This window comes from Alternaria burnsii (assembly GCF_013036055.1).
Source record: "Alternaria burnsii strain CBS107.38 chromosome Unknown 698, whole genome shotgun sequence".
NCBI lineage: Eukaryota > Fungi > Ascomycota > Dothideomycetes > Pleosporales > Pleosporaceae > Alternaria > Alternaria burnsii.
The window spans coordinates 525,258-552,115 of record NW_024066111.1 but is presented as its reverse complement, the minus strand read 5'-3'; the positions used below and the strand labels follow the sequence as shown (position 1 = coordinate 552,115).

General features: G+C 51.4%; 9 protein-coding genes across 9 annotated transcripts; 4 read left to right on the top strand and 5 right to left on the bottom strand.

The window, feature by feature from the left end:
* Positions 1-309: 309 nt before the first annotated feature.
* GT037_004344 (c6 zinc finger domain-containing protein) lies at positions 310-2,482 on the top strand (the record flags this gene model as incomplete). The annotated part of the gene is made up of 2 exons (XM_038929391.1): positions 310-405; positions 461-2,482. 2 exons carry the CDS (start codon positions 310-312, stop codon positions 2,480-2,482), a joined length of 2,118 nt encoding a protein of 705 aa, XP_038787663.1.
* A 1,354-nt stretch (positions 2,483-3,836) lies between these two features.
* On the bottom strand, positions 3,837-4,675 carry GT037_004343 (uncharacterized protein; the record flags this gene model as incomplete). Its single annotated transcript, XM_038929390.1, has 2 exons — positions 3,837-4,092; positions 4,152-4,675. The coding sequence occupies 2 exons, from the start codon at positions 4,673-4,675 to the stop codon at positions 3,837-3,839; spliced, it is 780 nt and encodes a 259-aa protein (XP_038787662.1).
* A 3,332-nt stretch (positions 4,676-8,007) lies between these two features.
* Positions 8,008-8,948, bottom strand: GT037_004342 (isochorismatase hydrolase; the record flags this gene model as incomplete). Its single annotated transcript, XM_038929389.1, has 4 exons — positions 8,008-8,431; positions 8,522-8,748; positions 8,802-8,836; positions 8,885-8,948. 4 exons carry the CDS (start codon positions 8,946-8,948, stop codon positions 8,008-8,010), a joined length of 750 nt encoding a protein of 249 aa, XP_038787661.1.
* A 1,041-nt stretch (positions 8,949-9,989) lies between these two features.
* Positions 9,990-11,380, bottom strand: GT037_004341 (uncharacterized protein; the record flags this gene model as incomplete). The annotated part of the gene is made up of 2 exons (XM_038929388.1): positions 9,990-10,875; positions 10,935-11,380. The coding sequence occupies 2 exons, from the start codon at positions 11,378-11,380 to the stop codon at positions 9,990-9,992; spliced, it is 1,332 nt and encodes a 443-aa protein (XP_038787660.1).
* A 1,276-nt stretch (positions 11,381-12,656) lies between these two features.
* Positions 12,657-14,165, bottom strand: GT037_004340 (fad binding domain-containing protein; the record flags this gene model as incomplete). Its single annotated transcript, XM_038929387.1, has 1 exon — positions 12,657-14,165. One exon carries the CDS (start codon positions 14,163-14,165, stop codon positions 12,657-12,659), a length of 1,509 nt encoding a protein of 502 aa, XP_038787659.1.
* Positions 14,166-14,844: 679 nt separating this feature from the next.
* On the top strand, positions 14,845-16,412 carry GT037_004339 (fad-binding domain-containing protein; the record flags this gene model as incomplete). The annotated part of the gene is made up of 2 exons (XM_038929386.1): positions 14,845-15,143; positions 15,203-16,412. 2 exons carry the CDS (start codon positions 14,845-14,847, stop codon positions 16,410-16,412), a joined length of 1,509 nt encoding a protein of 502 aa, XP_038787658.1.
* A 773-nt stretch (positions 16,413-17,185) lies between these two features.
* GT037_004338 (uncharacterized protein) lies at positions 17,186-20,536 on the top strand (the record flags this gene model as incomplete). Its single annotated transcript, XM_038929385.1, has 1 exon — positions 17,186-20,536. One exon carries the CDS (start codon positions 17,186-17,188, stop codon positions 20,534-20,536), a length of 3,351 nt encoding a protein of 1,116 aa, XP_038787657.1.
* Positions 20,537-21,299: 763 nt separating this feature from the next.
* GT037_004337 (uncharacterized protein) lies at positions 21,300-21,703 on the top strand (the record flags this gene model as incomplete). Its single annotated transcript, XM_038929384.1, has 2 exons — positions 21,300-21,643; positions 21,697-21,703. 2 exons carry the CDS (start codon positions 21,300-21,302, stop codon positions 21,701-21,703), a joined length of 351 nt encoding a protein of 116 aa, XP_038787656.1.
* A 98-nt stretch (positions 21,704-21,801) lies between these two features.
* On the bottom strand, positions 21,802-26,476 carry GT037_004336 (fatty acid desaturase; the record flags this gene model as incomplete). Its single annotated transcript, XM_038929383.1, has 7 exons — positions 21,802-23,817; positions 23,890-24,426; positions 24,479-24,828; positions 24,877-24,959; positions 25,018-25,331; positions 25,391-26,223; positions 26,281-26,476. Coding segments are annotated over 7 exons (4,329 nt in total), but the record flags the coding sequence as incomplete, so codon positions are not given.
* Positions 26,477-26,858: the final 382 nt, after the last annotated feature.

The window sequence follows — 26,858 nt, the reverse complement described above, 5'->3', positions numbered from 1 at the left end:
TGATACGGATGCATCGGGGAAAACTAGACTGCTGAAAGGCCGAAGCTCGGCATCTAGGCTTGGACTCCCTGCATTAACCACACCAGCGACACCTTTTTATCAGCTGCTATCTTGGTCCACCCCAGTCTAATGATAGGCGAAGGGAACCATCGGGTCTGTCACTGCGCCGTCACGCGCATTTGAAGGGTCGTTTCCGCATTGTCTGGATCCGCATCTTAAGTCCTGTTACTTCACACCGGGAATCTCACCCCATTGTCGTTCGACATTCCCAGACCTCTCCCCCTCACCAAGTCTACCCACGTTCTCAACATGCCCACACTGGCTCAAGACAAGGTTTTGGCGAGAGATCTGAAGGCTAAAAAGACCAAATCCAGGAACGGATGTGGTCGATGCAAGCTCAAGAGGGTAAGAATCCTACGTCTTTGCCTACCGTGTTGGCCACTTGCTAACAATAGTAAAGCTCAAGTGTGACGAGACCGCTCCCGGTTGCTTGCAGTGCAAGAAAAGGAACGTCGCATGCCCTGGCTACGAGAAGACTCTGAAATGGTCGACAAAGTATGAAGTCTTCAACCCTGCCCAGTCCAAGTCCACCTCTCCTAGGCCTAGATCGACACCTGACGCCACCTCTGCTGTCCCTACGGCTGCCAAATCTCCCCTTCCCCAAAATGTCGCCAGCGGCATAGAGGCTGCGTTGGCTGCCGTACTCCCTGCAGGCAGGAAGAACATCACCCCTACACAGCAACTCTCAACAACACAGACTTCATCAGCAATCCCATCTCCACCGAGCTTCGAGGAACCAGCCTCAATACACGAGTCCTCTACCGAGGATGGTGACTCTCCCCGCGAGTACGAGCCCTTCCCCATGGAGGATGTTAACAACATGGATCCTATCATGCTTGACGGATTCGCCGATGCTATGCAAATGCCCAACGAAGACTTCAACTTCGACCCATTTGAGACCATCGACTTCGACTCTGGATCACTGGAGGACCTTACCTTTGACATGCAAGACCTTTCACAGAAGCAAGACATGACTTCCTCGTCATTACCTACAATGGAACGAGATTCAACACGGGAATCCAGCCCCAGGCTCTCGCGCTCATTGCTTCTCGACTTGTATCGTCTTCCAAGTCCTTCTCCAGACCCATCCTCACCGGATGATGTAGAGTCGCTGCTCGTCCAGCATTACTTCAAGGACGTTTGTGGTGTATTTTCTTCTTTTGATTCTGTTCTTAATCCTTTCCGGACTACCATTGGCCGCATCTACAAGGAGTGTCCTTCCATCAACTATGCGATCCAATCCATGGCTGCCGCGCACCTGGCTAACACCTTCCCCAACATGGCGGCAACAGGCCTTGAGCTACAGCGCAAGGCTCGTGAGGCATTGGAAGCAGAGCTCCCACTTGCACAAAGGGACCACAAAAGCACGACCAAAACTTTCTTGAGCATCATGCTACTGGGTCTCACTACATCATGGCACGACAGCAACGCACTTGGACTAGAGTACCTATCTCTCGCAAGGGATCTGATCCTTCCTAAGCTCTTCAGCCGGTCAGGAGGAATCGAGTTCGAGCGTGAAGCGCAGTTCTTTGAGGAATCCTTGATCCATTGGGAGATGCTCATGGGCTTCGTAACAGAAGACGCAATGAGTTTCTCTCCCAAGTCAGGACTGCGACCGAGCATCACCTCCAAGAAGACCACTCCTGCTGCACGCGGACCACAAGGCAAGATTGTTCCTCATCCTTGGACAGGCATCGCACCTATGATTCACTTCCTGTTCGCTGAGGTCGGTCGCCTGGTTCGTAAGGAGCGCTCAATGGACCGTGAATCCTCTATGGACCTCCGTCGACGACAGGAAAACCTTCAGAACGCCGCATCACTCGAAGAAGACCTTCTAGCTGTCGATTATCCATCGGTTGACCAGGTCATTGACACGGGTGATGAACGTACTCCTAAGGAACACTTCGTCACCATTGCTGAGGCATATCGTCTTGCTGGCTTGTTGGAGATCTACCGCGTCTTCCCTTCCATTCTTCGCAAGCGTTTGGGATCAGACAAGCCTAAGGGCTCCGACAACATGAACCTTGACTTCCCAGCCCCACGATTTGAGACAGTGTACGAGGATACCGACATGAAGTTATGGCTCAACTCTCTTGCGATGCACATCATCGGCTCGCTTCAGTCTCTGCCCTCTTCGTCTGGTACATTCTGTATTCAGCCTCTTCTGCTCGTCGTTGCTGCCTCTGAGCTGAAGTTCGTCTCATCGATTGACTTCTTTGATGTCCAGGCCAATGACTCAGAGATTGTTGGTGCTCGCGAGTTCGTCATTAGGCGCTTGCAAGAGTTCGCCCTTAGGCTACCTAATAAGCCCCTTCGCAAGATGATTCAGCTTATCAAGGAGACATGGCGCCAGTCCGATGAGGGCCATGATGCCTTCTGGATCGACGTCATGAACGAAAAGGGTTACCACACCATCATGTGAGCCTGACTCTGTCGACTTCCACCAGTTCAGCGAGCGGGATCCGGCGGCTCCCCTCAACCAAAACTTTGTCCTTTCTACGATACACTTACGACGTCACATTAGCGCTTTTCCTGGATACGGCATTTCTCTACGGCGTTCGACATCCTGTTCCTGTTTTCTTTTACGCGCGCCATTCCCGGAGACCAATCTTGTGGTCTTCACCTGTACGACTGTACCCACAGTTCCTCGATACGAACTCTAATGTACGGCTTCCACCTAGACCTCTCGGTTCTCAAGCATCCTGGTGATGTGAATGCGGACTCCTGGCCTACTGCGACAACGCCCTAATACGACTACGATACCCCCACGCGATACCCTAGCAACCTTACCATTGCCAACTACGATAAAACAAACCCTTAATACTGGTACCCATCTGGAATGCTATGCCAGCAACCTTCTTCCCTTCTGCGACTATCCCATTACGATACCATCAGCTGCGAATCAGCCCACTGCGATGACCTGTTACGATGACTTGTAACGATAATACATGGACCCATACCAGGACTCTGTTCCGCATGATGACATCTATCGAGATGCCCATAGCGACAACCCGAGCGACCTGACTCTTTCCAAGCGACACACCTTCCTACTACCAAGCAACAACTAATTCCTCTTTCCACCCTTGCGATACCCCACTGTTTGTATATTAGTAGTAGTTCTCTTTCTGGTAGGTATGACTAGATGCTTCCATGTGTTTCCCGATCGCGACACTTCGTCCATTGCGGCCGTGCGTCCTTGCGCCCACCCACCTGGTTCGACCGTTTGCGCCCTGCCACGATTGGATCGATGCATCGTCCGGGTGACCTGTATGTAGATTGTTTGCTATAGCGGTTCTGCTCTTCCTTTACGGTACCCAATCTCTTTACCGGTTTGTGGACCGGGTTTACTGTTCTTCTTATCGCAACATCTTGTCGCACACTTTGCCGTGCAATGTCATTGTATCAAACATTATTACACGAAGGAGGTGGGTGTTCGGATGCACGAAAAGAGGAAGGGGGGTTGGTGGATGAAGGATGAAGGATGTTACGATGCTGTCGCATAGGCACCCGGCGTGTCTCCCTAGGCAAAACTTGGGGTGCGGGGCATTCTTGAGAAGCGATGGAAGAAAGGTTGCTGAGGTTTCTCCGCAAATGTCATGGCGGGTGAAACCCCATGACATGCAACGGTTAGAAAAGACCCAGTTATTCGTCTGGACGTGTAGTACGGCGTCACTTTACATCACGCTGTCGCATCGCTGGAACATGCATGCATAGTAAACATGTACAAGTGGAAAGTGCAACATAATACATTCATTAAGGCCGTGATGTAGGTAATACTACATCACAGGCCTGTTTGCCTCATCATCACTATCATCATCATATGCAATGAACTCCCTCCTTCCGCTCGACGCCTGCGTGACGAAGTATCGTGTTGTCTCGTATGCTCGTAGCTTCTTTTCCGCGCCCGGGCTGCACACCAAGTCTGCTTGCTGGGGACCAGTAGGAATGGCTAGGAGACGCTTTTCCGCCCCCGATAAGCGTAACCTGCTGTGTTTTTGGCATGTTGGCTCAGGAGCGCTCTTATTCTCCATCCTGGAAATGTAGTTAGTATGTGATACAGTTCAATCAGTTGAAGATGGGTGGTGTCTTACCATCGCTTGCCCAAATGCACACCCTCAGCAACACAAGCCAATACCGCCGACACAACGATAATTTGAAGCGCCCATAGCCCCACAAACGAGCTGTGGAACTCGGTTGGCGATGATCGAACTTCTTGATAACATAGTATCCTCCCTTGTGGCCGCGAAGATGTCGATTGTGCGTCATCATCTTCCTCCATTTCTGGATTGCTCATCAACACAGACGTTGGTAATGGCTTCTGAGCATCCTTGACTGCTCCCCGCATATACGAGTCGTAGATCTCGGGTTCAGTGTGCTGCAACTTCTCCAGTTTGGATCCTAGGCTTGCGCATACATTTATTGCGGCCACGGGACTTGGTAGGGTATTTGCGGGCGACCAGTGAGCAGCCGAGGGTGTGTATGCAGCTGATGCAGGAGCCGGTGATGATGGGATATCATTGACGATCTCGCATCGGCAATGTGTTTGTGTAGGCGCCGCAAGTGTGGTTGATATGATAAGGGTCGCGATAAGCGATGTAGAGAGTTTGGCAAACATGTTTGCTGCAGTGATTGGACTTTTCTCGTAGCGATTGAGAAAGTCGGTTGTATATTTAGTATTCCCTTGCGCTGGAAAAGCCACGCGGTGTGACGTTTATACCAAGATGAGGGGAAGGGGCGCAGCAGTTGTGGTTTTCTTGTATCTGTTCGGACCGTTAATGCTGTTGTCTCGGGGGTACTTGCGCTTGGTGGCTAAGATTACATACCAGAACCAAGGACTGGGCCTTGAGCGCAATGTAAGCGGGTTGCTTGATAATAAGCCGTATGATTACCACGCTCAGGTTGGTCGTTATCTGGAGGCCTGGTGTATTGAGCCGATGCAGATTAAGCAGTAGTTGGGTAGGGGAGTGCGGTGTTGCTGTTGTTGTTGGTGGTTATGAAAGGGTGCTGATGATATGCACTTGCGACAACTACAAGCAGTATACACGAATTAGATTACTTCGAATCACTCGAAAGAAACGGCAGACAAAAATCTGAATGCGCGCAGCAGAGGCCCAGTCTATATGCAAATTCCTATCATCACCCCGTTCTGCTTCAGCGTAGCTGTTGTATCAGCTACGCCCACACCACGACCGGCCGTTTCGCACAGTAGCATCTCGCCGGGGGTCTAAGCGGGAGGCAGACCAGGTTCTAGGTCAGCGACCGCCCAGGGGTCCCGCGCTGCGCCTTTCTGCTGTAGCTTTAGCCGAGATGAGCACTGGTTTGAGCAGTATACGAACGGCGGCTCTGTCTGTAAAGAGGTTGGGATGAAATATTTGGTGACTTGGTAGTCTTCATTGGAAGGTTTAGGTTAGATTGCAAGGTCATTGGTGCACTGGAGGCGCAGCTGCACGGCTGGGAATGAGTTGGAGCTAGCGGAGTCCCCGCAGATCTCTAGCATCATTACTACGGCTTGGATAGATGGATGATGCTGGTGATGCTCACCTCATTAGCTAATCCACATTTCCTGTTCGATGACGAACTTGCTCGTTTGTCGTTGCTCTTGCAAGTTTTGTTCTCCTTCTCACAGAGCGGACCTCACTCCGCTCGCTTCGCCTCGCACCACCTCACAAACAAGGGGGCTATCACGGACTGCGAAACGTTACTCTCGCACACGGACGTCTGCATACGGTACCAACCCTTTTCTAGCTCTAGCACGCCTATTTTTCCTTCTCCCGCGTGCGTCTTCCCGAGTCGTACCTGAGGCTAGAACGAAGGCAAACATCCTCGGTCCTTCCCCACAGCACCTGCTATTAATACTCTTTTCTTTTTTCATTGCCCAACGGAGTCGTGTGATATCTCGTATAGCCTACCGTTCTTTTTGAGCCTTGGTGTTGAAAGCGCGAACGCTCTGGAGGGCTCTGGACCAAACTGTTGCGCGAGTGATACGAACACCGAGTTACCTCGTGGTGTTGTTGTGTATCGCCGGCATAGCCTTTTCTCAGCATTCAAGTCTCACCTGTCACGTCAGATGTCGAACACGGCGTCTTCTCCGCGCACCACTATTTAAGCGTACAGAAATTTTCGCGGGAACGCGAGCGGAAGGCCAAACAGTTGGAGTCGTGGATTACCTTTTCCTCGCGAAACGCATGGCTTGAGCTTCCGAAACGGATCTCCATGGCTAAGAAATGCCGCGGAAAGCTTGTGGTTGATAGAGGTCAGGATTGAGGCATGTGGTGTTTCATCTTGGTGGGGTTGTATACCGGTTAGCAGCATGCGCGGTTGATATCATATCGCAAAATGGCACGATACCTATATCTTGGGCGAGGGCCACGGTAGATATCGATTATCAAAGTGGAAGTAGTGGATGTTTTGAGCATGTCGGCAACGGAATCATTGTCTTTGTGAAACATAGCGTAATATTGGAACCCCATACCAGCAGCCGTTGCTCAAAGACGGTAGGGTGCCTTGTGATAAGGTATCTCGAGTCCTTTACGCTCGCTGCCACTCCAGAATCGGACCCACGGGTTACTTTCTTCGTAACTAACATTCCATGGTGCTACTACATTGCAGTATTGCTTCTCAAGTCCTTCTTCGAGCTCTTTCCAAATGTTTACATAGCCTGGATCCATCTTCAATACCTCTCTCCTAGAATCTATATTTTCTGGCGTTCGCACTGCCCCAGAATTATCCGCTCTGGCCTTCTGTTAGGAATGTGCTTCCACTCGCCCGTCCCGATACTTCCATTCTGCATCTCAACTCTCGACCCTTCTATCTGTCAGATTTTGCGGCCCAAAGCTCGACGTGATGTTCTCTTCCATCGTGACATTCTTTCAGGGGTGCCATCCTTGTAAGGTTGCTCTTCTCTTCCTTGAACCATACCATGCCGCAGAAACAACATCAATTTTTTCTTGCGAAAGGGTTCGGGTTTAGTGGTAGGTATATGGTTGATTTGGAGACAGCTAACCGCTGTGTTATGTTGACTAACGGCTCGATTGGACCTTCTGAGAATCTTCGCCAGAGATGCGGTTGTGGTATACATTCGGTCAGCAGTTCTTGGCCCTTCTTTTCAGTATAACATTCCGTTCTCGTGTCGGGGGTATCATCGGATCGAACGGCAGGACATTTATTTTTACCGCGGCCGGCCCAAACCCCGAGTGTCCATTGTACCAATTGAGCAAGTCTGGAAACACGAGAAGCACGGCAACCTTCGGTCATTTCAGTCCAGTAATTGCACATATACTGCTTACAAACTATACAGTGTCTGTGTTTGCTCGGTAACTCGAATCTGTCGACTTTTTCGTTGCGTAACATAAGCCATACAGCAAAGGAGGGAGGAGTATCTGGCCGGTGTTCGGTTGTGTCACAGCGTGCTATACCTGCTGGAGGCAGTTTTGTTGTTTAGGAGTGACATAATCGGCTCATGTGGTTAACTGAACAATGAACCGATAGCGGTAGCTTATTGGAGTTGACAGTGTGAACGAGCTGTGTGCCGATGATGCCATGGAGCGATACATAGATGGAGAGCAAGCATGAGAACATCGCTCCTCAATATTCAACTCTGAGTACCTCATCGAGGCAACAGCCACCGTGTTTCGGTCGGAAAGAACGACTTGTTGCTCACGGTAGTGATAAGAGACCTCGTTGCTATATTCGTACGATGTGTCGAGCACAACCCGTCAAACGCTCTGCAAGACATGCTTGATTGCAAAAGACAAGTGGTGGTGAATGAACATATCTAAACTAGGCACTGAATGCTTATGCTTTGACATCTCTGATATTGACGTTGTACGTACGCTAATCTGGCATGAAATTTTCTTCCTCTCCACCCGCTCTTGTGGTTCGCATCCCACCCCCAGTATCCGCCTTTCGTCCACCTACATCATCCACCATCTAAGCACTCACGCCACTCTAAATGACAATCGTCCCATTCTCTCCAGTGATGAGATCAATCTCTCCAGGAATGACCGTTCCGTTGTCCACAGCCGCAGCATGTCCCCTTGCCACCATTCCGTAAACCGGCAAGTACTTGTCCAGGTATGGCAGTACCTCCTTCGCACCGGGAGTGTTGCGCCAGTCCCTCATCAAATCACATACGATGGAGAAGAGCGAGACAAGTTGAACACCTGCGGCTTGCATGCGCGAATTTGCTGTGTCGCGCACGAGCTCCGAGTAAGTACCACTGGCTTCGACGTTGGCAAAAACAGAGTAGCCTTCTGCGCGGAGGGCAAGGGCGAGGAAGGTGGTGCAGACGTCTGTAGTGATGCCTCCGACGATGATTTGGGTTTTGTTTGCCGCGCGGATAGCGGCCTTGAAATCAGCGTTGTCCCAGGCGCTGGGGATGTATTAGTTGGATGCGCAGCGATGGACGTATTTTCGAGTCGCTAGGTAATAAAAGGAGGTGAACGAAGCAGAAATCACTTACTTAACCTCGCCTTGACGTCTAATGAGCGGCGCATCGGGATACATCTCCAACATCTCCTTGGGCAAAGGACCGTTGGGACCTTGATCCGCAGACGTACTTAGGATGACGGGGATGTCAAAGACCTTGCCTAGCTCGGCATGTGCCATGATGTTTTGCTTGTAGAGGGTTGGATCCCAGTCTCTGGCGAGTTGGAAGAGACCGACTTGCAGATCGAGAATCAGGAGTAGCTAGGTTGGACGTCAGATTATAGTATAGGTTGAAAAGCGGGATGGTAACTTACCGCGTCGTCTTTGTCAATGCGCTCCCATGGTACAGCTGACATATGTTAGTTTTTGGAAGATATGTATTATTTGACTATCGTACCATCACCGCGAACGGTGTTGAGAAGCGTAAGAGCCGCAAGGGCGATGGTAGAAGCGAGCTTCATCTTGAGGGCTAGCGATAGAATTGGATAGGCAAGCTATGCTATTGAAGTCTGGGAAGTATTCGATAGCGATGCGATGGCTGATTGTTTACAGGCGGTGCAAACCTCCCTTTATACCTCGAAGTCCTCCTCTTCTACCTGTCAACTCTTGCATCCCGCTCAGAGCCCAGTCCATGTGTCCACTGCTTCGTGCCAATGCATCTTCGGCCTTGGCTCGCAAGCCTGGCCTCGTATACTGTGGTTCAACCTGACATCTGGTTGGAGCTTGCAGTGGAGTTCTACATCGCGCAGCTTGCTGACTACTATCTTCATGAGGGAATTCTGCAGCCTCAATGCTATGAAAGCCATGACTAACCAGCAGACCGGATTGTCTCCATCCCAACTACGACAAAACTGGTTACCTGCGCGGAGTACCCCCGCGTTACCGCCCGTAGTCTGCTCATCGTGCATGCCCGAAGTGGATCACCGTCGACATCGTCGGTGTTGAGACCGCACGCATGGAACGTGACCGGTATTATTTCGTCCTGAATAAGTCTTTGGTAACCAGCAATAGAGTATGCAGTACATGTAGGGCGCTGCTGCTAACGTCATGGCCCCATGTACTTTCGCCTCGGTTGAGGCTGTTGTGCATCCGGAGCTAACCGGTTACCACCTTAGAAAGCTGCAAGTCAGCAACAAGGCTCTTCTTCATCAGCATTTGGTCACCCGCGCTTGCACTCAATCCTCATACAATTTCGACAGAGTCGAGGATCTGTGCTTGAAGCATTTTGGTCAGGAATTGGAAATTCTAATTTCGCGTTTGGCCGGTGGAAATGCCCTAGAGTACGTACCGATTGTGACTTACAACAAGCACGGTCATGAGTAAGCAATAACAAAGACGTAGCACAAAAAGATCATCAAACAATCATTGTATACATGAATTACAAAACATTACGTATTCATTTACTAGCCGCTAACTCTAGCTATGTCGTACTCTCAAAAGCTTTTAATCCGCTCGGAAGCGCAGCGACGAGTCAAAGCGACAGAGTGCAAAGCTTGAGATGTTTACTGCGCAGCAAGACCATTGCTTGCCAAGAAGTCCTGCATGACTTGGTAACCAGCGGTGGCGTTATAATGGAAGTTCAAGCCGTGACCAGTGTTGGGCTGAATGTACGCCTCAAAAGCAGAGGCTGATGGGTAAGCCATGGCGACACCCTCGGGGATATTGGAGGTGTTTGTACCCATGATTTGACCGTAGCAGTTTCCTCCACAGAACGGTACGTCGTTTTCACCGGTGATGACAAGGACGGGGCCAGTAAAGGGAGATGAACTGGGCGAGCTAGCGATGGTCAAGAGCTCACCGGTGGTGACGGGCTGCTTGGTCTTCTCGGCTACGAGAGCTAGGCCAACGTCGTAGTTGCCAGGCTGGAGGAAAGCGTACTGCAAGGCAGTGAGGTCGGAGTGTGCCAAGTATCCAGAGGGGTAGTTGAGGGTGTTAACGGTCTTGTTGTAACCGTTGATCAGGTCGAGGACTTCGGTGGTCGCGACCTCGTTCCATACCTCATCAGAGGTCAGGTCCACACCAGCGGCTGCGAGGATCTTCTGAAGACCACTGACGACGTTCTCGCTCACATCATACTGGTCAGCGATAGCGCGGACGACGGTGTTCGAGGAATTTCCGAAGCGCAGAGGCTGGTTAAGGCGAGCGCTGTGCAGGTTCCATCCGGCAGTAATGTAGGCCAGGAATTGTCCGGCTACAGAGAAACCAGTAAGGATAACACCGTCCGTGTTCTCAGGGTAGAGAGCGGACAGCCAGTAGGACTGGACACTACCGAAGGAGTGACCAACGTGGATGACCTTGTCGTATGCGCAGCTAATCTCTGGGATCTCGCCCTTGCGCAGTTGCGTAGTGACAGAGTTGAGAGCTTCAACTTCAGCTTGAGCTTGGATCCTGATAAGAAAAGAGAATGGTCAGTAAACTATGCAGAACGAGTTGCGTTTCCCACTTACTCGTTAAATGGGTCTCCATGAGAAGATAGACCGATACCTAGACGGTCGATCGCGAGCGTACTGTAGCCAGCAGCCAGGGCCACATCAACATAGCTGTAGTTGTAGTTGTCGTACTCGAGGTCCCAGTATGTCTTGTCGAAACCAATGCCGTGACTCAAGAGCTGGATGGTTTTGCCGTTGCCACTGTCTGGCTTACAGTACTGCGCGGAGATATTGTAGGTACCCTCCAACGTTTGGTAACCCTCAAGGAGCTCTGCTGTGTAATTCTTGCCGAATTGATTAAATCGAGCAACGAATGCGCCAACCTCGAGGTTGCCTTCGACGGGCACTTCCTTGAACTGTCCTTGCCTCGAGCTAATCGACGTCTCAATCATGAAGGTCGAGCATTGCTTCGCGGCCGCGAAACCAGCGAGGGCAAGGGGTAAAACTGCTTTGACTGGAGCCATGGTTGTGCGTAATATGGAGTAATCACTACCCAGGGGAGGAGACAAAGAAAGAAAAGAAATATTCGCTCAATTGACTAGGTGAAACACGACCTGAATAGAGCTTACCTTCACCGCGATGAAATGTGGCTGCCTGACTATATAGTACGTGGCCGTGTAAGCATGCGACTAGCTGCCTTTTCCTTCCGGCCCTTCCAAATAGGAGCCATCAGTAAAGTCATAGCGCACGAACTCGTCGATCGGAAGATTCCATAGCGTTATCCAGCGGTTCGCCATCCAAATTGACGTTGTGCAACCAATAGTCACTTACCGGCGTTTTGGTCAAAGTACCGTGAGAAACCGTTTGCATGTTCAATCGGCAGCTAATGCGGCAAGACAACATCCGAAACTGTGAAATCGTGGGGTACCAGAGTGTAAATTCTCAAATCGGGCGCAGCTTCGGCCTAGCAGCGGATATTCCTATGGCATCATAGGCTGAATTGAGTAATCGATGAAGCTCTTCGAGCGCTAGCTCTAGTATGTGGAGACTACTTTCCCACTCCAGCGGAAGCTACCACAAGCGGGTACATTGCGATCTTCCGTTCTAGAAGACGTCAACAGCACATGCGTAGGACGTATTAAGATAACGGGAAGCCTCACCGGACAGCTTCCTCACGCTGCGGGTTGGTCAGCCACTTTGTGCTTTTGAGCGGTAGTTTTGGCGGACACGCAGGGAATCCTTGCAGCCCAAGTTATCGTTCATTACCTCTGCCCATGTGCTCGTGGTGGTGTCCGGAAGTACCAGTGGTACACAACCTGCATGGGCATGTATAGTCGGAACGATTTCGAGGTTCGAGGATGAAGATGCGCTGTGATTGGACACAAAGGCGTCATTTTCGAAGGTCTCGATGCCGAGATTGCCCAAACGTTGTTGCTTATACATTCACGTTGAGATGTCATTGAGCACGTCTGCCGTGTCCGTGGTGTTGATCGTTGATTTGCGCTAAGAATTTGGAATTCCCGCGCCCTGATCGCAGAAGGAGTCCGACCGCTAAGACGTCATCATTATTCCTAGACGGCAGCAAGGCTTCCGTGACGATCACAATCGTGCGTTCCATCAAAAACCCATTATTTGCAATAGAGAAAATGGTTTTTGTAATTGGCGGAAAGGGGGAAGGCAAAGAGTAGGTGAGGCGAGGGGAGATAGGGAAAGTAGCGATGCGTTTGAGGGATGGCGCTAACCGAAATCGTTCTACATGCAATTCCGAGAAACATACAGCGAACATTCAACCAGTTTCTCCTAGGAAACCTTCTTCTTCAACATGTAATCTCCGCCCTTGACCGCCTTGTAGATGCCGTATAGCCCACTCAACAGGTCATTGCTCTTCACGATCCGCTTCAACATACCCTTCAGACCTGGACCGAATTCCTCCTTTCTTCCCCTATCTTTGACCTTGTCCCATATACTTGGCAGGGAATCTGCGTTGTACTTGCTACGGAGAGCATCGTACCCGTGCTTGTCGTAGACTTGCCACCATTCGTCTTCAGTATAAAAGACACGCGAGTATAACCATTTGAGTCCACCAAGCTCGCGCATCTTTGCTTCGATTTCGCGATTTGCGCGGACATACTCAATCTCGCTGGATGGATATGGTCCCCAGATTCCAACACTGATATATTTACCGTCGCATGCACCCATCTGCTTTCCGCCGACTGGACCCTCGAACTGCTTAGGGTGTCCCATAGAGCTTCTGCCATCCTGTCGCAGTGGACACAACCAGATCGGATATATATTGAACGATTGGTCCGCGTAATCCAAGAACGATGCAGTGTTTGCCGCCGGGAATGCGATATCGTGGATTATAAAACGGTCCGTATACCCAGAGGCATGTAACGCGTGATACATGATTCGTGTGTGCATGAAGTAGTCCAGCAAGAAGCGTGTGAACCGCATGAAAGGGACCATAAACTGCTTGTAAGCATACATGCCCATCCAGAAGGCCCCGCGATCGTAACGAAACAGGTAGTCTTCTACCGGAACAAGTTCCTTTGTAATAATACCCTTAGATGCAAGCGCCTTCGCGCGTATCCAAAACCATTCGTCCCAGGGCCTAGAGAATCGTTGAATAGGTAGCCCAGGCGTATGTTCTGCGTCAACGAGGCGACCTGTGACTATGACTCCGGTGCCTTTGGAGAATAAGACCCCATCAACGTAATCGTTCCTTTGGTCGGTGGTGTGGTATTGCATCTTGTCTGTGGCATTCTCAAAGGAAAATGTTGGGTGGTAGGTGACCTCGACTAGCTTTTGCAGAGGGATGAGCTGCAATTCCACCAATGTGAGTACCCCGAGGGTTCCAAAACTACCTCTCAGACCTTCGAAGAGCTCTTGATTCTCGGTCTGAGAAGCCGTGACAAGCGTGCCATCTGCCAAGACCACTTCAGCGCTTAGGACAGTACGATCGAAGAAGCCGTGCTTGAAACTGCTGCTTTCTCCTGCTGTGCCCACAAAACCTCCTCCTACGGTAATGCCTGGAAATTCCATGACAACTGGAGGCAGCAAGCCCGCTTTCATGGTTTCTCTGACCAAGGCATCCATGGGGACATTGGGTTCGACAAGCGCTATTCTCTTCTCTCTGTCAATGGAAAGAACGTGGTTGAGGGAGCTGACATCGACAATGGAATCTTGGTCGAAATTAGCATGGCGAGTGGAATTGGTGCTGCCATGGTAGACTCGGAACCCGGTTTTGGTGTTGTAGAAATGCTGTATGCGAGAGCGGACTGTCTCTACAGTAGCTTTGTGTTGCTCCATCCGGAAAGATCGTGTAGAGCCAACTGCAGCGATGCGATTGTGAGTGCAAAGCTCCTAGTATTGGCTCCCTGCTTGATGCGTGGCTGATGAGGCTGAAGAAGTTGCGCTAGCAGTGGGTCGAACTTGCCCCACGAATCCAGGTTAAACCACCAGTCCTTGCTTCTGCTTCTGCAATCGCGGAAAAAATGAGCCAGAAGTCTATCAGCCACCTCCAGCCATCCATTGATCGTTTCTGTCGTATAGTATACGCAAGCAAGACCCGTGGAACTGGGTAGTCGTTCTGAACGCCGTACGTCAGCGACCTTAGCGAGTGGATCGTCTTCCGCGCTTCCGGTCACCATGGGAGCGCGCGATTCCATCGTCCGCAAGACGGAAAGCGACACTCGCGCGTCCGACTGCGATTCAGGCTGCTCTGAATTACGTTTACCAAACTTAGATATCTCCAATGATATGGAATCCCCAGAAAGCAACATATATCGATCCTTTGCCCCGCACAAAAGTAGTTCTTGGCCCGACGCGAGTGGTCAGATATTGACTTTAGCAGGATCAAACGGGTAGTGGAGAAGGCGCGGCGGCCCTACGCTTATGTGTACATCAAAAGTAATGCGACGCCATGTTCTCTTCATCCTCGAATCGCCAACAACATCGTTACATAGCATTCTATCATTACATTCACACCATGGACATACACAACTCAACAGTAGCAACACTCGCATCGCAGGTCGCCCGGTTCAGTGCCTCGAAAACCCCGTTTCGCATATATCATGGCTCTACGCTATCAACCCGGAAATCGTCCCGTGATCGCAATCAGATTATCGACGTTGGTTCCCTTAACCATGTGCTAGAGTTTGATGAGCTTCAGAAGACGGTTCTTGTGGAGCCGAACGTGCCGATGGATAAGCTTGTAGAAGCCACAATGGCTAAAGGTTTCTTGCCAAAGGTCGTTATGGAACTTCCGAACATTACCGTGGGTGGTGGGTAAGTTACAGAGATCTAAACAAAGATTGCTCCGTGTCAGGACTAACTAGTGTTGACAGGTTTGCTGGTACCAGTGGCGAAAGCAGTTCATACAAGTATGGACTGTTTGACCGCACCATCTCGGGCATCGAGCTTATCTTGGGTAACGGCGAGGTAGTATGGGCATCAGCAGAAGAGCATCGCGATCTGTTTTTCACAGCAGCGGGGAGTTGCGGCAGCTTGGGCGTCATTACCCTGCTCAAAATGGAGCTTATTGATGCTTGTCGGTATGTTGAGTTGGAGTACATCCCAGTCGGCTCAACGAACGAAGCCGTCAAACAGTTGCGACACTATCAAAATGACCTGGAGGTTGACTACATGGACGGTATCCTGTATTCGATGACGAGCGGAGTAATCATGATCGGCCGCTTGACCGACGCCCCAATGGATAGGAAAATCCAGAGTTTCGACAAAGCGACAGATCCTTGGCTATATATGCACGCGGAAGAAATACTGAAGCGGACACAGAGCGAGAAGACTACATACAGGGAACTAGTGCCTGTTCAATCTTATCTCTTCCGCTACGACCGAGGTGTCTTTTGGTCAGGACTACGCGCATTCAAGTACTTCGTAACGCCTTTCAATCGTGTTACGCGCTTCTTGCTGGATCCCTTCATGTATTCGCGGACAATGGTACATGCCCTACATCGATCGGGCCTCGCCTCCCGAACAATCATTCAGGACTATGGTGTACCATATGACGCAGCAGACGAGTTTGTTAGATGGACCGACGAAAGGACGGGCATTTGGCCGCTCTGGCTGTGTCCGGTGAAATCAGCACCTCTCGGGGAGCGAAGCTTCTCCCAAGGCAACAATGTCAAGGACGACATTCTGCTTGACGTGGGGATATGGGACATGGGACCAAGCGACGCTCACGCATTCATCAAGCTGAACAGGGATTTTGAAGCCAAAGTCACCGAGTTAGGCGGCATGAAATGTCTGTATGCGCATGCGTACTACACGGAGCAAGAGTTCTGGGACATCTACGACGAGAAGAAGTACATGGAGCTACGGAGAAAGTACCATGCCGAGAGCTTGCCAAGTGTCTACGACAAAGTGAAAGTTGATCTGCAAGGCGTTGCTGGGGGAGCAAGCGTGAGGAAGACGGAAACGTGGAATGACTGGGCATACCGGCAATTTTGGGATACATGGCCTCTGGGAGGGTTGTACGGAGTTGCAAGCGCAACGAAGGGGTTGTTTTTCGAGAGTGACTTCCTGTTGAAGAAGTAACAGCGCTTCGGTGATAGCAAACGTGGCTGGAGATGTGATCGGAGAATGCATGGGGAGATCCATTGCATCGGCCCACGCCTCAAAAGCATAGTAGTCCATGTCCGGGCCGTCTGTTGCCCTGACAGCTGCCTGCACGTCTAGACTCTAGTACAATGAAGATCAGCTAGCTCGAGGTTCGAAGGCGCACTGTAGTACGTGAATAGGTGGCGATGACGTCTGGCTCTGTGTATAGCGACGCGACAGAGGCTCGTCTGCGCAGCGGTTGGGAAAGAACAAACCGGTTCACGGCCTGTTTCAGATGTTAGATTGCTAGTGTGGTGAAAACGCGTAGATGGCGGCGGTAGTCGCGTCGACGTCAGCGGAGGTTAGCGTGAAAGCTGGACGACTAGGGGCCTCGACTCACCGCAAGCTCGCATTGACGTAGCAAAGAGCTAGCCGCGACCCCAACCACCCCATTTCGCCCACTACCCAACCCATTTGAATATATCAAAACTTGGCCCTGCCTTTCTCTCTCTCCATATACCCCCACTACAACCATTCCCACCGCACCCTCCCCTGGCACCAGCTGCAACCGTTCGCTGTTGTCAATCACGGGCCATTGGACGATCCTGCCCTGTTGACGAATTTTTGGCCAGGTACGCGAGCTCCAACAACACGACGTGTCGCAGCAATTCACCGCCGCCGCCGCCGCCTCGCAAAGCCTTTGTTGTTTGTTTGTCAGGCACCGCGTACTAAAGGCAGTCACAGTTCAATCCCCTTCGACCCGCTCAACCATGGCACGCCTCAGTGGCCTCCCATCCGAGCACCACCACGAGGGCCCCGGTGACGCTCCTCGACGCAAACGCGGCCGCCCGTCTAAGAATCAGACAACCGACGATATGTCATCCGTCGGAAAACGAACCGCGTCTCCTTCAGCAGAGCTCTCGCAGACCAAGCGCACCAAGCGCCTCCAGACCATCGAGGACGATGACGAGGACCAGATCGCCGAAGAGATGCGCCAGTCCTTCTCGCGCTCGCAGCGGGGAGACAACCTTCACGTCCAGGAGCAGAGCACCAGTACCACGCGCCGCTACAACCGCCGACACTCTGAGCCTCCAGTCGCCGCCGATGACGACGACGACGAGCTCATGTTCAACCGACCCGCCTCCACACAGCCGCTACCTGGCCTGACACCCCATCTCGACCGTGTCGGTGCCTCCCGCAGCCGCTTTACCAACACCCGCCGCGCCCGCATGTCAATGCCAGCTCAGCTGCACGTTGAGCGTGTCGACGAGGTCGAGAACAACGGCAACCGCGTTCAGTTTGCGCCCCTCACACAAGTCCTGGATGGCCGCGCGCGTCGCCGCCTCCGCCGAAGCCATCTGAGCCAGGAGGTAAACGACTTCGAAGACCACCAGAAGAAGGACAAGCGGATGTTCCTGGAGCTACGTCGTCAGCTCAAGGCCCAGGATGACAAAATCAAGGACCTGGAGTACCGCCTCGAAGCCCGCCGGTTAGGCGAGATCGACATCGCAGACGCAGACGCCAATGACCTGCAAGTGGAACTAGACGAGGCCCGCCAACAGATTGACGAGCTACGCGCTTCTTCCCTGTACAACGGTGACGACAATGAACCAGTTGACATATCGGATGACGAAGACGGTATGGTCATGGTCAACCCTGACGACCTGAACATGTCGCAAGATCTTGACATGGAGCCGACACCCGTTGGCAAGTACTCTTCCCGCGCGCTAGAGATTTCCAGCCAGATGACACTCGAATCCCTGCCATCTCTATCGCAACTCAGCCGTGACAATCTCACCGAAGGCGAGGATATCATAATGGACAAGATCGAAGACGAGGCCGTCGAGCGCTACGAGCGGGAGCTGAAGCAGATGAGCAAAGCCTTGGGTGAGTCCCAAGGTGCGCTGCGCTTGATCACCATCGAGCTTCAGAATCTTCGCTTCATTGAGGCTGGTGCTTCTTCGAGCGAAATTCTGACCGACTTGCGCCATGGTTTCGAGGACCTTCGCGCTGAGATTGAGAAGTTCTTCCCCGGTACCACCGTTGGTCTTACCAACCAACAACTTCTTCAAAAGGTTCCTGAGCTCTTCAGCGGCCTCTTCTTCGAGCTCAAGCAGCAGCTCTCTCAAATCAGTGTCTCTCAAAAGGCTGAAGTGCTTGTCCGACGACAATATGAGGGTGTTCTCGACCTGCTGGGCGAATCAGACGAGCGCGTGAAGCAGTTAGAGTCAGACGTCTTCACACTTGACAAGGCAAATGAGGACAAGGCGCGCGCCATTCTTGATCTCGAGGAGCGTAACGCTGCCCTGACGGAACTTTCTAACCAACAGGAACTCACTCTCGCCGAACAAGACAGCGCAATCGCTGGTCTGCAAGATGAGAACCAAGACAAGGACGTCTCTCTGGCACGACTACGCGAAGCTCTCGAAAAGTATCGTGTGGATCTCGACAACGTCACCGCCGCCGCAACCGAATTCGAGACAAACCATCACGAAACGATCGCACGCATGGAACAGGAATACACCGAGCGCATCCAGGCTCTGGAGGCAAACCTCGATGCTGAGCAGGAGGGTCGCGATGCTGCCGAGGCCGAAGTAAAGCAAAAAGATGCTTACATCGAGGAGTTGGAGGACAGTATTGCGCGCATGGAGACCGATGTCGATAACATCACCACCGACATGACTACTCTCAGAGAGCGTCTGGCTGCGCAGACCGCCGCCCGCGAGACTGCGGAGGGCGAGCGTGATGACCAGATCGAGCAGGTCTACCAGCACGCCAACACCATTGAAAATCTCAACGAGGCCATCGTTGAACTCAAGGAACAGCTTGCCAACACCCGAGAGAATCTAGGTTCTGAACGTGCTCAACGCGAGAAGACCGAGGCTGATCTTGACGAGGCGAATGACAAGATCGAAGATCTCACCACCCGCCTCCACGACACTGGCCTTCAGGCTAATGAGCTGCGATCCAAGCTTTTCCAACTCCAACAAGAGAAGGAGACCGCTCTGGCAGAGCTGCAAGAAGACGCCGATGAGCGCGAGCTTCAACTGAACAACCAGCTCGATGCAGAGACTGAGCTTCGTCAGACTAAGGAGAACACAATTGGTCAGTTGGAACAGCAGATCCTCGGCCTTGAGAGTGATATCGCGACACTTGAGAACAACCTGTCTGACATGACCGATGCTCGCGATCAGCTCGAGCAGGATCGTGACGTCCAAGTCGCCAACCTTGCTGCTCAGCTCGCTGACCTGAAGACCAAGTACATGGCGCTGGAGAACTCCACCAACTCTACCATCACCTCACTCCAGGCCAACATCACAGACCTTAACAACCAGATCCAACGGCAACAAGCTGAGATAAATGATCTCTTCGATCAGGTCACTGAGAAGGAGCGCATCTACCTTGAGGATACGACTGCCCTCCAGGGAAGGATCGATTCTCTTGAGGAGGACCTAACGGTTCAAAAGGCGGAGAACGAAGGCTACCGCAAGGAGAACTTGTCTCTCTCAAGGCGTGTTGAGTCCGAGGCCAACGAGCTTCTGAACATTGTCGACGCCCACGCTAACGAGGTCAATGCCCTTAATGCTGTCATCAAGACACAAGAGGCCACCATCAAGAGCCTTCAAGATGCCTCTGCGAAGCGCACTACGGAGTACGAGGAGATGATTGAGGAGCGTACAACTGAGCTCACAGAGATGCGTCTGCTAGGTGAAGCTCGCCTCGAGACCATTATACTTCTGGAGGCCCAGATCGAGGAGATGAAGGAACACTTCCGTCTTGCTGAAGAAGACACTCGTGCCACCATCGACGCCCTCACTGTCTCGCAACGTCAACTCCAGGAGCAGAATGAGCGTCTTGCTGATGACTTGAAGCGCCGCAACCAGGACGCTCTCCAAGCCGTCCAAGAAATGAAGCTCAAGCGTGTTGAAGTCAAGACCCAAGGCGTGGGCGACCTCCACCGTGTCGCTAATGGCAAGGTCTTGAAGACCAGCGAAAAGGTCAAGATTGGAAAGAAGGGCAAGAAGAAGGTCTCTTCTAGGCGTCAATGGGACTCCGGCTTCGGCGTTGACGAGAATGTTGAAGACGAGGAGCTCAACGCAGAGGAGCCACTTGCTGCATAGAGTGCAGTAGCTGATGATTGCAAGTTCGCTTGACCACTTTGCAGGTTCAGATCATATTTGGGTCCTATGTTGTTGCTGTCACTGCAGAGCAGTATTCTTGTCTTTTCTTCTCCCTTATATTTTTGGACACATTACTTTGGAAAACAGATTGTTTCGTTTGTCATGATATATCCGGCGCTGGCATTTGCTATCTTACGACTCGACGACCTGGCTTCAACGCTTTGTTTGATAGGATAAATGGTGGTAACGATATCGCAGTGTATTGCATAGCGCACGGTGCCTGGGTTCCAGTTCCGGTCACGGGGAAAAGAAGTAGTATAATGACCCTTGTTCTATCTTGTACAGATTCTCCTTTTTTATCATCAATCACAACAACAAGATCAGAACTCCTTCCTCTCCATTTACATCACTGCATCCGTGAAAGAACCTTGTACGAGCATGTTGTCTCCCAGGATGCTGGTTAAACGTTTTGGACCCTTGCGTGGCCCCAACGTTGAACGCTGGACGGGAACTGTCAACATGGGTCTTCCCGTCGTGTTCTCGTATCCCTGAAACAGATCTGCAACAACGCGTTACGTTGCCTATCAATCGGTCCGCACCCCCACCCAGCAATCGGGAGTTGCTAAACTTCCGAGGACCAAATACAACTCAAAATCATTCAACTCCTTTTCTTTTCTTCCCTTCCCTTTACTCATCGCCGGCTCCACATATTCACGCCTAGCGAGTATCCCCTCCTTCTCATCGACAACACAGGCCAAGCACAATGGGTAGCAGCAGCCTCAACCCATCCTCTCCTCGCGACGATGAAACCGTGCTCTTCCTCTTCATCGCCTTTGCCATTCTCATCGTCCTTCTACTCCTGCTGGTGTTGATCTCGTGCCAGACGTGGATGTTGTGGAAGATGGCAAAGGCGGTTGTTGAGCAGGACACTCAGATTACACAGCGAGGGCGAAAAGGGTATGGGTATGATAGTAGTGGAATAAGTAAGAGGAGGAGTGTCAGAGGTAGTATTTATACCGATGGCGAGGAAGAGAGAAATTTGATGAGTGGAGGTAGTGGCAATGGACCAGAGGGAAAGAGGAGGACGGGGGTTTGGGGAGTCGGAGGGTGGGTTTGAGGTGGATGAGTCGTGCAATTCAAAGTAGAAGGGATTTAGGAAGGTTGTAGGGACGACAACTTTGATTTGGTACGTTACAAGAGACCAAACCCAAGGATAGACAGCAGGGGCTGGACAATGCTACGCAACGACACGCCCGCCTTTTACCTTACACCACCAGTTTTGCCTTTGGCTTCAACAACATATCCTCCAAAACCCGATACTCTTCCCTCAAAGCCGCGACCTCCTGTCTCAACGCCCTTTGGTCCTCAGACAAGCATTTCATCTCCTCTGCTACGGACTTCGCCTCTTTGCTCACACTGGCTAAACCTGTTTCATCCGACTTCTTCACAGACGGTCTATTAACAGCATGCGAACGATCATAAAATGTGCCTGGTGGAGCGAGTGAATATAAAGTACTTGGCGAGGTATTGGATAGTGGGGTACTCAAGGCATGGATACTGAGTTGATGATGTTGTGGTAGTGATGGAGTGGGTGCGTTGGAAGAAGTTACCGACCGATCGGTACCTTCGGCAAGGCCAGCATCGACAAGATCAGTGTCTTTGACCGCGCCTGAGATGGAGCGGGAGTATACGCTGCTAGGTGAATTTGCTCGCGTGTCAAGCGAGTTCGTCATGGGCTGCCGTGGTAGAACTGGTGTTAGGTTGCGATGGTTGTAGTTTTGGAAAAGATTACTTTTAGCTAGGAGGCCGGGCGCGGGGTAGTAGAGGCTTTCGAGCGAAGATGAAGAGTCTGCTGCTGTGGTGGCGGCGGCGGCCGTGGCGAATGCGTGGTCTCGGGGAGCTTTTGATCTAGAAATTATCTTGCTCGGGCCTGCCATGTCGTTCACGCTCTCATCGGCAACCGAGTCTCTTCTCGTGCTTGGCGTTGAGCATGAACATACATTGCTGCGCGATTCCGACTCTGAGTTGATTCTTCTGAGAGGAGGCTTCGGTATTGGAAGATTAGGTCTATCTGAGAGGGTAGAACTCAGATCTAATTCAAGCTCTCGCGCTTTGCTCAATGAAGGTCTCTGAAGCATCTGAGCGGTGGGACGGGAGTACAGACTGCTCGAGCTACCAAAAGGAGACGACGATCCTGGATCGGCTATAGTTACGTGTCGCTGGACTTTTTGCACGATCCGCGACCCGCTCGGTACTTTCGCCGCAGTCTCTTGATGTTCAACAGACTCCCCCTTCATCATGCCGGATGTTGGACAAGAGTGCAGACTACTTGGTGTGTTGAACGCAGTGGGAGAGGACTGTGGGAAGGGCACTGGACGGATCGTCGTTGAAGTTGAGGTAATCAGTGGTGATTCTGAACTCATATGACGCTGTGACGCCTTTGGCTTGCGTCTTCGCGTGGAAGGAGGTGTAAACCATTCTTGATCCGAAAAGTGCGAATCTTCAGAGGAGCTGAGCGACCTATGGGGAGCGGAAAAGAGCTGTGCCCGCGACGGGGCTGGTACACTTGGCATCTGATGTACTTCGGGCCATCTCCGACTTTCTTGTATTGGAGGATCAGGTTTGGATAGAGACTTTGCGGCGCCGACATGAGATGAATTGTGCGGCGAAGGTTCTGGAGGCGACTGAAATGTCTCTACAGAGATGCGTGGTCGTACGGATGGCTTTTTCACGTGTTTGTTGCGCACTCTCTCAACGCGGAGAGGCGAGCCTCTCAACACATCCGAGGCTCTGCGACTGGGAACTCTCGACTTGAACTTCCTAGACTCATCGGAAAACAGATCCGGCGGTGGCCCAACAGGTGCCGGTTTTCTTGTTAAAGCTGACTTGCGGGGTGATCTAGTCTTCTTGACAGTACCGGTCTCATCGTCAGAAGGAGTTGATCCCTCCGCATCCACAATATCGACGACGGAACGAGGCTTGGGGGACAGCGATAACCCGCGAGTCGGAAGAATCGAAGGCGCGGCCATGTTGCTGACCCATTCAACAGCCGTGATAGACACACCCACAGTGATCTCATATATCAGTAGGCCCAGGGCGTTGAAAACAAGAACTTTTCCAGCCTGTGTACCAATAGCAATCAATGTCTCAAAGCCCTCGTAGACATCTCCGGCATCTTCTGCCGCGTCGCCTCCCAGTAGCACCATCCCGTCTACTCTTCCCTTCGAGTGTACAGAGCCTTTCGTGGATACCGACAAGCAAGTAGCGGGATAAGAGACATACTATGTCCGGAGTACCTCTCCTCCCCCTTCAAAGTCAACAAGTCGACATTTTCCATCATACCTAATGCTAACAACACGCGATTTGTAGCCCGGTATGAACTGCGCTGCGAGTACACCACCCATGGCAGGCTTGTGGAGCTTCTTGATGACACCTACTCGGACAGGCTGTAACTGGTAGAACTGGAATGGATTTGTGTGCGAATCTTCGGGCCGCTTTCGGAGTGAAGGCAGGAAAAGACGATACATCGCTAGTAACCCGTCCTGGAATCCGATCACAAAGTTCGTATATGAAGGCTGCGCGGGACCATCCAATTTTTGGAACGCAGCACAGGTAGCAGAGTAGCGGGTATCTGTTGGACGAAAGTCTACAGGCGCGCTGTGTCCCCATCTTTGGTCTTGAAGGTATATAGTCGTCGGGTTCGGTGATGCTGAAAGAAGTACAGTACCGTTATTGGATATCGCGATCACGTTCGGTGGAGACGGATGCGACGGCAAGGAAGGCAGAAGCCTGTCATCTGGGATGGAATAGGCTTGAACTGAGTTGTTCAACGTCGTCGTGAAATACAAGGTGCGTGAGTCGGGTGAGAAGAGAAGAAGACGTGGCTCGCCCTGTGCTATCGTCAGTTTGTAGACCGTATCGTCATTAGGGCAGATGCCATACATCACCACTCTTCAATTTGTATTTCTTGTCCTTGGTTCGCGAAGCATCGTGTAGTATCACAACCTGACCGTCTGCTACAGCGAACAGGCTACTGTTATCTTTCGAGGCACGAGCGTTGACTATGCCGTTAGCGGTCTCGCACTCGAACAGCGTTTCGCGAGCAAGCTGTGTCCTCAAATGAATCTTGTTCGGCGTTGTAACAAACAGGCTCTGTTCAAACGGTAAACGCTGGGATTTTGCCATTGCTGGAAGTACAATAATGATAAATTTAGGGAAGTCGTTGCGATGAGGTGGCAAAAGAACGAGGTTTGGATCGTGCGGTATCATGATCGAATGCGCTGCGGCAGGTGCTACAGGTCAATACGTGGAGTTACAGGGTAAGCACAACGGGAATCAACCTTCATACGAGCACTTTGTTACCACAGGTGCCATGAACACATGCCTGATTATAATAGACATTCTCTGAACAAACAAATGGATCCTGTAAATCGAGCAGTCCTCGTCAAATTACTAGTACAATCTACTTCAGCTTAGCGTACTGCTTGCCCCATTTCTCTGCAATCTCCTCCTCCGAGAACTTTCTTGTCTTGCGCTTTAGCATCTCGACTTTCTCGTCGAGCGTAAGCTGCATCTGATCGCCCATAGGTACAAGACATTTAGCAATGTGCTCATAGTTCTTTCTTAGCAGGTTGACCGTAAGGAAGAAGTAATCGATATTATAGAAAACGATTGCGTGCTCGTCAGAGTACTGCTTCTTCTGTGAGAGGAACGCAACTGGATGCTCCCGCCAGTGGCGGAGCGGATTGAGGTGATGAGATGTGTGATAGCCATCGTTGTAACAGTGGCGGTTGCTCTGTTGTAGTGTAAGTGGTGCGTTCGAACCTAATCAAGCAAGAATCAATGCAGACTTACGGGTACGTCGATGAGTGTAATGCTTGACCTGAAGTCAGAGTCCGGCTCGACCTCGTCAACGAAAGCGTGCTGGCCCCAGTTGCCAGTCATCAAAGCCAGGCGCATGAAAGCCAGAGGAATCAAGAACACGAATGTCGTTGCACGAGCGCTGACGAAGTTGTACATCATGTACAGGAAGACGTAGTTGCCAACTTCGCAAGCACCCGCTTGGAGCGCGAGACTAGGCTTGCGGTTGCGCAAGAAGTACATGGGTAAATCGAGCCAGATCAGAAAGTAGAACCGGCCAACATATTGCGCAAAGTCCCAAACACTGTCCCGCTGGTATCGAATAGTAGAAGACAGGTCATTAGGTCCGTTGCCTTCAACGTGATGATGCTTGACGTGATGGTAGTAGTATGAGTTCCAAGTGTGGCCCATCATTGGATCGAGAATGTATGGGAATAGCCGGTCGATGAAGCCATACTTCTTGCTAAGAACACCACGCATATGAATATGCTGATGTTTCAGGAGCGTGAATGGTCCCATGTAGTAACCTTGCATGACGCAATGAAGCACAGCGTGCCACCAGTGGAAGTTGATGTACAGATAGATCGCTGATGGGACGCTGGTGCAGAAGTAAAGCAGCAAATGCGTAACCATAATGACATCGGTCTCGACTCGTACAATCTGCTTTGCCCATCGAATGTAGGGATCGATGATCCATTGGCGAAGAAGAGGGTTCTTGATGTCCGAATCATCGACAGTGCTGCACACAGTGGTCTCGAAACTATCAGACTTGGGGTCATTCAGCTTCTTGAGGTAAGCGATGGCTTGCTGCTCCTGGTCTTGGAGATCTGTGAGATATTAGTTATATGAACCAGCCATGATGGTTCAAGGAGAGATTCACTGACCCTCTGGTGATGGCGTCACAATCTCGGAATGTTTGACACCCGAGTCATCTGAATCTTCTGCTGTATCTAGCGTTGATTTTGCAGGCCTGGTCTCATGTAACTCGTACTCCTTCTGTAGGATTTCCAGAACAATTCGGTCCGGACCAGTCAGCTCTTTATCGAGAGGGAAAGCCAGCTTGCCCATCTTGCCAACGACCTGGTAAGATCGTTGTTGGGTTGTGCCGTGATGGCGTGATGACTGCGATAGCAAAAACAAGTGCCCGCTGAAGAGATTGGCAACAAGCGCCTTGTACTGCCGAACAAGTAAAGAACGAATCAACCAATGTGAAGATTATGATGGACGTCAATGGCAGAAGCGCATGATAGAGTTGTAGCGAGCTAGGTATGAGGCTGTCGCTGTGAAGCCAAGTAACTGGAAGCGGTGACAAAACCGTTTAGCGCGCCCCTGGTGACCCACACAAGTGGCGAACGAAGACCAAACGCGTATGTATCATTTCACATAGCCAGTGGACTAGAACACTGGACACGAAGGATCGACCATTGCTTCATGCAGCAGCGAAGACAGGTAGGGGCAGTCT